This window comes from Chaetodon trifascialis, chromosome 15, assembly GCF_039877785.1.
Source record: "Chaetodon trifascialis isolate fChaTrf1 chromosome 15, fChaTrf1.hap1, whole genome shotgun sequence".
Taxonomy (NCBI): Eukaryota; Metazoa; Chordata; class Actinopteri; order Chaetodontiformes; family Chaetodontidae; genus Chaetodon; species Chaetodon trifascialis.
In genome coordinates this window covers 12,571,075-12,583,647 of record NC_092070.1, presented here as the reverse complement: position 1 = coordinate 12,583,647, position 12,573 = coordinate 12,571,075, and the positions used below count along the sequence as shown (strand labels likewise).

Here is a 12,573-nt window from a genome sequence, read left to right as displayed (position 1 = left end):
TCTCTCCTTTTCGCTCTTATTTTTTCCTCATCTGTCATATCTCCATGTGGCAAGTTTTATTTATTTATTAGGATGACGTTTTCATTTTTTTGGCATGACCAAATCTGATGCCAGCCCAGCTTCCAAACTGATCTCAGCATCCTTCTCTAACGCAGTAGGTTTGGAATTGGGCTGATCTCTGCACGTCTCCTCTCACCCTCAACTGTCATGCCACACTGTCTTATGGCCAATGTCTCTATATCTCTCTGTCTCTTTCTCTCAGCTGCTGCTGCTGCAAGTGCTTTGTCGCTCCCTGTCCTCATGCCTGTGTGCTTGTCCATAATGATGTCGTCAATGTTTCCCCGTCTGTGTCTGAGTCTTCATTCACACCTGCCCACCTGCATGCAAGAAATATGTGTGTTTATGTGGGTGACAGTTTTGTGAGTGTGTGAGTATTAATGAGAGACAGAAAGAGGAATGATTTGGGTGTATGTGCGTATGAATGGGTATGTAGTTGGGATTCTCAGTGCTACTCCTCTGAGGCCAGATAATCTGCCAGTCTGTCACTTGTCATCTGATTTTTCTAATACACATTAACTGTAAATCTGGCCTGCTCAGCTGCCACAAGGATCTAGCACTGAAGTAGCCTGATATGGTTAACATGTCCAGGTCAGCTACTTGTGGTACCATAGGCTCTGTCCTGCTGTCCCACCTCAGAGCATGAGGCCTCAGCATTACAGAAGGAAGATCTCATGTGGGTAGAGGACTCAGGACAACCCCTATGTACCTGCATGGCTGGAGGAAAGCACGCTGAAACGGAGCAGAAATAGAGGAGTTGTGTGTGGCCTGGAATGTGCCATGTTCGGGGGTTTATGGGTGGTGAGGATGGAGGATGGTTGCAAGTCCTACTGACCCTTCTATCCCCTTTTACAAAGCAAGTTACAGAAGCATGGAAGGCATGGCCGTTTGCCATCATCTCTTTTATTTCTTTTTACTCTTTTATTTCTTATCTACTTTTTTTATTCTTCTGTATCAGGGGTCAGCAATTACTGTAGGTTCAGCTCTTGAGGAGCTAGCACAGGGGCAGTGGAAAAACGTGCCTAGGCTCAGGAGCACTTTGTGAAACTGTTGTCGGTAAACACATTTGAAAATGATTGCACACACAGCGTCCCGACTATTTTGGAGTTGGGGTTGTAACACTGTTTGGTTGGCGTTTCAGTCCACTCCTTGGCCAGCAGTAGCCAAACTTGGACCTAGGCTAAGTTGGATAATCAAATGCATCACAGCTGTTGCTCTTTGTAAGAGTATAATCTTGCCATAAATATTTTTTGGTTATATGACACTGTTGAATTAAATGTGCTTGAATTGAAGAAGCAAGATAAAGTTTCATTTAAGAAGTGGTTTTATTAGCCATCTGTCAACTTTATCTGGCAACATTATTAGACTTCATTTCAGCACCAGAAGCTATTCACAGTAAGCTGTTCAGCAGTTCCCTGTTGGTGCAGAGTGAGGGGTGATTTTGAATATTAGAGGGGCAATTAAGATCAGCTGATTTCTCTTTGTACAGGATTTATGTATTGATCCATCTAGTATCTACAGTGTACTCATGAAAATTGCTGATGTCTTTTTATGGGCGTCAAATGTGATTGAGGGCCACTTTTTGCTGATCCATGCAGAATAAACTGTATCCAGCATCTGTATTTTTTAAATAGCATGATCGGAACCTCATTACTAATGTGGGAGTGTATGACTTGGGATGGGATGTGGGAGAAAGGCAGGTGGGCTTTCGTTATTCAAGTTCAAGAAAGCAGATCCCATTCACACATGCATACACACACAGTACACATATTCACAGTGTCTCTTACCCCATAGCTCACAAAAAACCCAACGGTCAAAGGAATCCACTGCATCTCTCCCTCTCTCTCCCTCCCTGCCTCGGTGGTCTCTCTTTTTCCCTCTCAGACCATCAATGACAGCAGTCCCATGAAACGCTCAGCATCGTCGTTGGGCCACAGCAGGTCTGGCCGTGGCCACAGAGACAAAGGAGGGGTGGACGACTACAACATGGAGCGTGTAATACCTGAGGAGGGGAGAACTTCCAGACATGGACACCGGCGAAAAGACCGGGGCCATCGGGCGTCTGAGAGGTCCCTCTGTCGCTACACAGAGGCTGACACAGGTCGGAAAGACCACATGCACACAGACTCATGTAAAGAAAGCAATAACATTATGGTCTATGCTGTATTAACACAGTTGCACAGTATGTATGTATTAAACCCTCTGCAATGAATTAAGCACATTTGAAACAAATTGAACATTTAGTTTTGTGCAAGTATTCTTATGTCTTATGTTTTCACTGTACTTAACCAATAATAACACCAATAAACTCCATCGTCAGGCCTGGGCACAGACCTGAGCACAACCACCCAGTCAGGTGACCTCACATCCAAAGACAAGGATCGTGACAGAGACCGCGGCCGGTCCAAAGACCGGAAGCACCACCACCACCATCACCACCACCACGGCTCTGTGGATAAGGAGCGCTATGTAGCAGAGCGAGGGGGAGAGTACGGACACAGACACTCCCGTGATCGAGACCATGACCGGGAGAGGGAGAGAGAAAGGGACAGGCGCTGGTCGCGATCACCCAGTGAGGGTCGCGAGTGCATGACACACAGACAGGTGGGCTCCAGGGTACTTGTGTGCATGTGGTGTCGAGGTTTGGAGCTTTTTAGCACAAAGCTCAGTGTTATGCTGAAAAATATAAAACAAGAGCCTCTAGTTTGATGGTGGTTAAATGACAACAACAACAAAACACTGTACTTTACACTCACTGTTGAGTAGAAGTTATGTTACAGACAAAGACGCATCTTGAGTTATTATAGAGGTACTACATTGATGCTGCCCTCAAATTAGAGGCCAGGATGTGTTGTTTCTGTTTACAGCACACAGTTGTGTTCAAATTGGCAAAGATAGTCAGATAGATATGTGTACATTTGACTACATGCACACAAATATGTTCATCATTGTGAGTATAATCTTGTGAATACAAGTAAATGTTTGTTAAATGAAGTCACAGTTATCAAATCACTGTTCCAACTACCCAACAAATATGCATATTAATGTATATTTGAGTCCCCGACTGCTGCCCCTTTCTGCCCTACCTAAATGTTTTTACACTGCCAATGTTCCTCATGCCCCCCCACTACCCTTCCTTTTATGGCATCCTTTTCCAAACACATAACCTACAGCATCTTAGTAATGTCATGAAATAGCACCTTTGCTGACAATCTTCTGTGACGCACACCATTCAGACTTTTCAAATTCTGTTCAAATTTGAAAAGTCTTGCAAAGGAAGATGAAATGTTTTCCCACTATTTGGATTTTTGTCTTTGTAATTTGAAAAGGAGCTTTTTGGAAGTCAGCATGTTGCAGACATATCTGCAACTCACTCGCAATAATTTACAACCAAACACATTTTATGTACGTTTAGTCTCCTTGTTTACCCTGTACCACATTTGTTGCTCCGGAAATCAACCCTTTACCCTTCTTTTCTCCTGTCGTCTTTTGTTTTCTCTCCTCTGCGTGACATGTTGCTTCTCTATGTATGGTGCTGTTTGGAATCTCATCTTTTTTATCCACATCCTCTGCTCTGTTACTTTTCGATGCCTTTCGTTTCTGCCTGTCTCTCCTCCACTCCACATACATTATGACTGGTGCTTTTACTCTTATTGTTGCTGTGGTTTTTGTTCCTGTCGTTTTCTATCTGGACTCTCCTGCCTTCTTTCTTTCTTTCTTTCTTTCTTTCTTTCTTTCTTTCTTTCTTTCTTTCTTTCTTTCTTTCTTTCTTTCTTTCCCTTTCTATTTGTTTTATACTCTATCTTTCCCATCCTCTACTTTATTCTACATGTTCTGTCGTTGAATTTGTGGTTCGTTCTTTTTATTTGCTTTATTTCACTTTTTGTGTAGGGCAGTAGTTCGGTCAGCGGAAGTCCTGTCCCCTCAACCTCGGGGACCAGTACGCCACGCCGAGGCCGTCGACAGTTGCCTCAGACCCCTGCAACACCCCGGCCCCATGTTAATTACTCCCCTGTAGTCCGTAAGGCCATGCCCGCACCACCTGGGGGACCACAGGGCCGAGCCCCGGCCCCAGCCCCAGCCCCGCGACGCTTTTCACCTGAGCCTCCCCAAGGCCAAGGCCCTCCCCCCGCTGGCCTGCCACTGGCCCATCATGGCGCACCCCGCCAGGGTCATCATCCCCCACCTCGCTGGGGAGACACAGGTGGAGGAGGCGGTTCTATGGAAGGGGATGGCTGCTTCTACAACCAGGAGTACCAGGACTATGAACCCCACCATGAACCACCTGCCTATGAGCAGAGCCCCATGCAGGGTGGCAACCCCCACCCCCATGGTCTGGCCAACCATCCACTGCCGCCTCCTCCACAACCACAGCCACATAACCCCCATCCCATTCCTCCACCCCAGCCTCACCCTGTAAACAACCCCCACCCTCATCCTCCGCCCCACCCACAGCCCAGTCGCACCTCACCTAGGACTGCCCACCATGCGCCCCCACCCACCACTGCCCTGACTGGGCCTGTACAGGGCCAGATGCAGCCTGCTGCCCAACGCCGCCTACCCAATGGCTACCGCTCTTCATCACCTTCCACACATCTCCATGGACCCCCACATACTGGACCTCACAAGGTCCCCCCTCCAGCTGGGCATTCTAGGGGTCCCCGCAAGGGCCTGCATGAACCCTACAGCGAGACGGAGGACGACGACTGGTGCTAGCCTCTGGGGATGGGGGAGGGGTGCAAAGAGGAAAAAAAAATGATAGATGGACAAAAAGATAAAGATAGGAAGCTCTGAGCGAGAGCACTGACTGCCAAGGGAAACCATGATTCATTCTTTCTCGTCTGTTCAATTTTTTCCTCTCCTCCGCTGCTTGGCACGTCCCAGGGACGGTGGGCTAGACGAAGGGACAGGTGTCAGGAAGAAAGGATGAAACAAGAATGCTGCTGTGGCAGGATCTGAGAAACAAGGGGTGCAAGAGGAGGTAACAAACCACCTCCATGCTCTACTTGCATTGTTGTTACATTCATCTCTTGATGCCAAATAAGACCAACCTCAAACTGCAGTTTTTAAGGATGCAAGCAGGAGGGGTGATGGACACTAGTCTTTGTGTGTCTTAAATTATGCCTCTGGCAATGAGCTACAGCCACTTACAAGATGTCAAGAGTTGCGACTCGACAAAAGACACTTTACAGTCAGAGACAAAAGAACGACCACTGTTTTTTTTTTGTTTTGTTTTGTTTCGGTTTGGTTTTTCTTTGGCTTCTCAACGCTAACTTCAGTTAAGTTAGCTGCAAAAAGAATCACATCCAACCCTCCCAGCCACCAGTTGAATATTGATGAGTTTTATCATCTGTGTTTTTAAATAAGAACAAAACTGACAATGAGCCCTCCGCCTGTATGAGGTGAGATGGCTACGTGGGTGGGAGAGTTGGGGAGTGTTGCACGGGGTTGACAAGTCCCTCGGTCAAAATCTAGAGGACAGGATGGGTGCGTTGGGGATGTTTACCTCTGTCCCTGGACAACATCCTCCTCCCAGAAACAGTTTAACCAACCTCAACCTATGACCTATGAGAGAAGAAAAAAACAGAAACAAAAAACAAACCAACAACTGTTTTCTGCAGTATTTCTTCTAGTCCTGCTTCTTCTTCCTCCTTCTCTTCTACTTCTTCAAAACATCGAAGCTTGAATCTTCTGTTGCACCCCACACAGCTTCGTTTTTTAGACTTGCGGAGTTGTACACCCTGTGGAATCCTGCATGAATGATACAAAAAATAATAATAATAATAGCAACAATGAAAATCTACTGTATGCGGGGGGAAACTTTACTTGGTCGTTTCTGTTGTGGTCTTTAGGGGTTCTCTCTTTTTCGTAAAAATGCCTTTCTGTGTCTCTTTCTCTCTCTCCTCTGTGTGACATTCCTCTCTGTACCTTCATTTACGCTCAAATCAAGTGATCGTAGGCTATGGGGCGATTGGATAGTTACTGCATCTGTATCTAGAAGGAACAAAGTGATTACTTTTTGCTTGCTTGTCTGTATGATCTGTGCCAGACGCCTGCCACTGGCACAGCTGGAATTGCACATGTTTTTTGTGGAAGTAGTTTTTTGTAACTAACTAATCCTTAAAACGATACACTGGGAAGCAGGGTAAAGCGAATGAAAGGTGTGGCATCCATAATGGGGATTGAATAAGTGTGACAAATCAGTAACATCTCAAAGTCTTCCAGGGTTTGGGGTTAAAACAGAGACATCAGAGAGAAAGAGACCAATAGAAAGCCGGAGAAAGGAGAGAAACTCTTCATCTTTGTTTTCTTTGTTATTGACCGTAATAATGGATAAACTGATAATATAATAACTTAAAATGATCGTGATGATCGCGATAATGAGACAGATTCTCCACATTTGGTATTATAGTATTCTGTTATGTATGTTTACTTTGTTTTGAGCTCAGCGTGTCATTTTTCCAGCCCTGAGGTGGAGCTCTAACCCACAGGTGCATTGTGGGAGAATGAGTCTGCAGGAGGCCAAAACATGAGGCACAGAGATTACTCAAAGCAGTCAATAGGTCTGCCTCTCTTGTCACTCTTTTTCAAAGCTGAAGACTATACAGAATTTAGACTAAATTTGATGGATTTAAACTCGAACACGGCAGTTTCCTGCAGGTTTCTGCGTTTAAATGGATGAGTGTACTGCAGAGACGGAGCAGAGTTCCACCACCACTTGTGACCTTCTGGTGGCGCTGTGTGACAAACAGTGTCCCTCCAGTTTTTGTACCTCCCCCTTTACTTCACTTCTGACTGAGAGTTTTAATACAGTACCAGTGCACCGGTTTAGCTCATTCTCTCACTTGGAAACCACCTCACTGTGTTCACCACGTGTAAACACAGGCGACCGAATGGCACAGGCGCACGGTTCAGATGGGTTGGAGAAAAGATGTCTGAGCCTCGTCATGGTCCTGGAAAACGTCTGTGTTCTGTGTCTATCACTCCTGTATATCTTTGATTTCTTTCTGTGTGTTTCTCTGTGTGCCTCAAACTAACACTTGCTAATGCACACCACTGTCAGCCCCAACATCATTCTTATTATTTCATTCGTTTGACCTGCGTTTTACCTGGAGGCCTATCACATGTTGACCAGAGAATGCACAGAAAAAAAAAATAGAAAAGAAAAAACTGCCTATTAGTGTCTTTCCAACCTCAGTGGAATGTCACAGACAAGTATTTTTTCACATCACTACACTTAAAAATCAGAAAGCACACTAGGTATGTAGCTCCTGGTTGTGGTGTGTGTGTAAGTGGGTTTTTTGCGTGTGTGTATGTAAATGGATGAGTGTGTTTCTGATCGGTTTTAGTGTTCTTTTTGTGCTCGCTTTGCTTTCTATTCTTTGTCTCCAGAAATCATTTTGAAATCTTTAAGATGTTTTAGTCATTGTAAACAGTCTTCAACACTTTGCGTACGTGTGTGTGTGTGTGTGTGCACGTGTGTGTGAGTGATGTCAGTAACCCCTGAATGAAACATGCAAAGTCCCAAACATTCACCATCCATGTTTGTGTCTATGCTGCAGTGAAATCCACTAACACGCTGATTAACCACACAAGTCTTCAAAAAGCAATGTAAAGCCGCTACTGAGAAAAAAAAAAGTTTTTGTTTTTTTTAAGTACAAAAGATTAAAAAAAAAAAAGGAAAAAATATCTAGTTCCAGAAATGCATGTGCTATGTGCATGCCACACCGTGGGTTAACAGTCATCTTCAGGACATAAAAAGAAAAAGCAGATTAATGAATTCAGAGGAATAAAAAAAAAAGATATATAAATAGATAGATGTTTTTAAAAAGCAACGTTTCCTTTTTTTCCTTCTATTTTTGAGAACAAAAAAGGTTAAAAATGCAAAAAAAAAAAAAGTCTAAAGAATAAAAACACAACAGAGACTTTGGTGAGAGTCGGTCTCGTTTGTTTTCTTCTGTTACATGGGGTTGATGCACAATACGACCATGTTCAGGACACCACAAAAAAAGAACTGTTTTTAAAAAAAAAATGTATACAAAGAAAAGAAAGTACAGTTCAGAAGACGGTGTATTCTCCCATCGACTTTTTGCGGGGGTCAGGGGGTGCAGGAGCGAGCCAAATCTGACGATGTACTCATTCTAACTGGCTGTGGAACCTTTGATCTCTCACTCACTCCCTCTTTTTTCTCTCTCTCTAACTCTGTCTCTCTCACACTCTTATCTGTCGCACTCTCAACCTGTCTCACCGCTATTTCTACCAGTGCATTTTGTAATTCCAAACAGAACTCTTCCTAAAGAATAAAATCCAGAGAGAATGCACACCGCTTTGCCTCATTTCTTGTCCACATTATTGCTTTGGTGCTTTGCGCTGTGAAGGTGTGTGTTGTGGTTGTTTGTGGCTCATGTCGTAGCTCAAAGGGTCCCCTGTGTATTTTTCTTGTGAATGCACAATAGTTCTGTTTATATTCACTGTTATTCACCAAAATTCTGTGTATGAATCAAGTTCAAGTAAGTGTTTCCTTCCTCATAAAACATTTGCAGAACCATTTTTTTTAAACATTTTTAAAGAAGCATTGTTTGCATACATATTCACCGCCTGCAGTCTTCTTCTCTGTCTTTGCTGACACATTGCTTTTTTCCTGCATTACAGCCACCCGTAGGTCAGTGGTATAGTGTGACAGGAATGTGTGACACGCAAGGCAAACTGCTGGAGTTCAAACACTTTAAAGCTGCATTGACTTGATTTTTTTGGCCACTTTGAGGCAGTGTGTGTGTTAACAAACAGTTGACTACACATCCAGCAGAGCAGCATTATCCTTCACTTCAGTCATGTTTCTGTCCACCTGCCAAATGTTATATTCACTTTCTTTTAGCTCTGTTTCACTGTCTCCTGGGGGACATATCGGGTCCCACCGCTGCTGAATGCGCCTCTATGTACACTAACTAGTCACAAACTTTTTATGTCTTCAATTTGGTGTCGGGCAGATGGCATCTGCTTTTCCCTAAACACAGCTTCCTGCTGTGGCTGGGAACAAGGTTAATGAGAGCGGTGAGCCTGAACTAAACTGTGCATTTGAAGGCCTTAAAGCCAAAGCAGTGAGCTGGAAGATCTGCTCCAAAAAAAAACCTTTCCACAGGTAACAGGCTCAATGGTAACAGGTGATAGTATCATGATACAGTTACGAAAGGGGCATCTTTGAAAGGCTCATTCGTTCACAAGCGAGGTTCTCCACTTTGTGAATACATAATTGTGTAAAGGATATTAATAGATGGACTCAGGAACACTTTGTAAAACTGCTGTGGGTAATCTCTTCTTCCTGGGAGTCCCAGCAGTTAGCAAACAAACATAATGGACTGATGAAGGGTTAGTGACTAAAAATGACACCAGTTGCTCTGAGTGGATTCCTCTCATGTGCATTCCAGCTTCCCTTTGCTCTGTTTCTGTAAAGCTTGAATTCTAGCCAGTTTGAAAAATACCAAACAGCCACTAGAAAGTGACATCTTATGCTTAGTCATGCAAAAAAAAAAAAGGACGAATCAGCACATTCAGTCACAATGAGCTTCTGTGAGAGAGAGAGAAAGAGGGAAGAGAAAAGGGGGAACGAGTGATCGGAAATAGAGTTACACAAGAAGGTGAACAAGTGTGTTTGTGTCTCTATCATGTGTATGATGTGTGTATTTTCACAGCCGTGTCCCGACGGTTCCGGCCCCCCACCCCGTCCCTGTGTACACAGACAGGGTGCTCTGGTTTCAGCCGGAAGACTAAGCGGCACATTTGGGGCCTCACAGGGCTCACACAGGCACTTCCCCCCACATTCCTTCCTCTGTTTTCCTGGGTTAACCCCCTCCCCCTCCAACTCCGGTGAAATCTGCTGCACCACCTCCGTCATCTGTCTGGGCACTGCATTCCAACACTTACAACCTACTTTAACATGAGATAAGACTTTATGGATCCCACTGTGGGGAAATTAAGTCGTTACAGCCAGTGAGTGTAAAGGAAAAAAACAAACATATAAAAGTAAATGAAGGTTTTATATTATATTACGGAGCAGTTTTGAGGAAACCCTCCTCGATTCCTGGTGGATTAGTGCAGACTGATTGAAAACGATACTGAACTGTTTCAGATTCAACTTGACCCCGATTAATATGAGTCAGTTGTCTGTAAACTCTACAAAGCCTCATCTTCCTTCCTCGATATGTTGCCCACACCACCCAGCATTAACTGAATGTTTAACCTAACCTTTTGCACCCTGTTTGCTGGACCAATGACTATTGTCATTACAGTCTTCAGGCCACAGTAAAACACTCCAGGGTCCTGATTATTCTCAGTGCATGGCGGCTTTACAGCCTCCCCCGTCACTCTGTACTCATGAATTACCCCCCTGCTTTTGTTCTGCAAATCAGTGTGGCAGGTGGGAAGTTGTGGGGGAAGGAGGCAAACTCCTTCACACCCAAACCAGTTTCCTGTCACACACCCACATTAGTCTTTCACCTCATCACCACCCTGTTTCCACCTCTCTTACAGACAGAATTCATCCCATGAAAAACACATCACTCCGAATTAAGTACAAAAGTGTTTAATAAATACTGAGGTAGTCGCAGTCATTGAATGTTTTACACTTGAATGCATCAACACATTTCTCATCTTCAGTCAGCACTCCACACAAACATACAAGGCCACATATGCTGAGCAGATCAACAACCTGCTTCCTGAACACACTTGTGTAAATGTCCGTGAACGCAGCTCATGGCCTCATGCAGATGAAGCAGTTCTTTCGTTCCGCTTTCGGCAAGCTGGGGTCAGTCCCTGAGCTGAGGCCAACAACTAGGCCAAAAGTCAGCGGGACGACTACACACCGACTGCTCTGCTTCCGTGATTCCGACATGCCCCGGCTTGTTCAGAGTCGCGCTCGGGACGCTTTGCCGCGAGTGTCGATCCCAAACCCTGAAACAGACCCGCTGGACGGCGCCTTCAGGCTCTCAGGCCGTGTGGGAAAGTTCCACGCCCTTCATCAGCGCAGGGTTCAACACGCTGCGATGGCTCTCTGTAGAGGCACGGGGGTCGGGGAAGCTCCCAGTTCACTGCTGCACTTCACGTAGTCCATTAATAGTGAATTTACTGCGAGCTGTTGAGGGCAGCTCCCCTGTTCAAGTTTTGCTTTCTTACACGGCAGAAAGTCCGGCTCCACGGCCGCTTTGCCCCGTCTTTTCCTCGAGTGCTGCGCCGGGCCGGTCGGGCACAGGTTCTCCTTGTCTTCTGCGCCGGTGGGGGGACATACGACCTCCTCTCGGGGTAAAATCCGAGGTTTTCCGGCGGGAGAAGCGGGACCCTGGAGCTCCAGATGAGGCTCAGTAGTGGTGTGTTGCTGTTCACATCCCGATGAAACACTTTCTGCCGTTGCCTGGGCCGCATGATACAAGTCCCGAGCGGATTTCATCACCATGGTCAGCAGGAGGCTCCGGTGGAGACGGAGACCCCCTCGCTGGGTGCGGGAGCTGTACAGTTTCCCCAAAGCGACCACCATGATCCTCTTGGCCTCGGCGCTGACCTCCATGTCGATGCTTGTTTTGAAACTAGTCCAGGACAAACAACAGGAGGTTACGGATTGATTCTGACTTCAAACACAGACACAATACAGACCCAGACCGGGAGCAGGACACGTACTTATCACCTCGTCGACGTCACAGACTTAGCGTCATACGAGTGAGCCCCGCCCCCCGGCCTCAGACCCGGTCCTCGGTCTCAAACAGGCCTGAAACCAGCGCTCAGACAGCTGAGGCGAAGAGAAGAGACACAAACGGAACACAGCAGCCATGTACACACAACCAGCGAGGAAAAAAGAAAGAAAATAATTATTTTTTATTTATTTTGCTCAATTTCATCAGCTAGTCTCCACTAGAAAATAACTTAAAATAACCTAAAACTTCAACCAAAACTAGTTTCTGTAGTTTCCAGGTATGTTACTACATGTTACATATTCTAAACTGTTCACTGCATGTATACAGCTGTAGACTTTGGACTAACAGTTTACAGTAGTTTTCCAAATCCTGGCCCAACATACGCCTGTCTGCACTGAATATAGGCCACAGATCCTGACTCTGGTTTTGGATAGAAATGTGTTTGGCTGTTGCTTTTAAAGCTAAATTGAGCATTTCAGCTGCACTTATTAAAACTATCAACACATGCAGCTTCTCAGGGGAACAGTGTTGCATTTTGCAGTTTTTATTTGTTATATCTAGTCTACCGAAACGCTCTTTTGTCACTGATGAACCAAAAAAATAATTTGGGTTGAAGTGTGTGCCTTTACGTTCAAACTTAAAGGAGGTCTGACTGAATCAGCCGTCACATGCAAGTCATTTGTTTCACCAACTTGAACACAAAGCCTATTGTCAGACACTTAACTTCATATCTGCTCTGTATGACTTGGCATGTCATATTTATCAGGCATGCACCTGACTATCAATGAATCCAAACAGTGCACACATTCAGGCAGTTCCAAATATCTAAGGACAG

At 45.1% G+C, this 12,573-nt stretch overlaps 2 protein-coding genes across 15 annotated transcripts in view; one reads left to right on the top strand and one right to left on the bottom strand.

Moving 5' to 3' along the window:
• The window catches only part of cacna1aa (calcium channel, voltage-dependent, P/Q type, alpha 1A subunit, a), a 78,488-nt gene extending 70,110 nt beyond the window's left edge, over positions 1–8,378 (top strand). For 13 of the 14 annotated variants that reach the window (XM_070980718.1, XM_070980714.1, XM_070980713.1 and 10 more), the window contains 3 exons: positions 1,942–2,158; positions 2,378–2,661; positions 3,949–8,378. In XM_070980718.1, coding sequence (XP_070836819.1) covers positions 1,942–2,158; positions 2,378–2,661; positions 3,949–4,773 — 1,326 coding nt within the window. In that variant the 3' untranslated portion in view covers positions 4,774–8,378. The remainder of the gene's footprint in view (positions 1–1,941; positions 2,159–2,377; positions 2,662–3,948) is intronic. The other variant, XM_070980717.1, reaches the window with a different exon arrangement.
• A 2,287-nt stretch (positions 8,379–10,665) lies between these two features.
• ier2a (immediate early response 2a) lies at positions 10,666–11,695 on the bottom strand. Its single transcript, XM_070981530.1, has one exon. It carries the CDS (start codon positions 11,612–11,614, stop codon positions 11,084–11,086), a length of 531 nt encoding a protein of 176 aa, XP_070837631.1. The 5' UTR covers positions 11,615–11,695; the 3' UTR covers positions 10,666–11,083.
• Between the last annotated feature and the right edge of the window lie 878 nt (positions 11,696–12,573).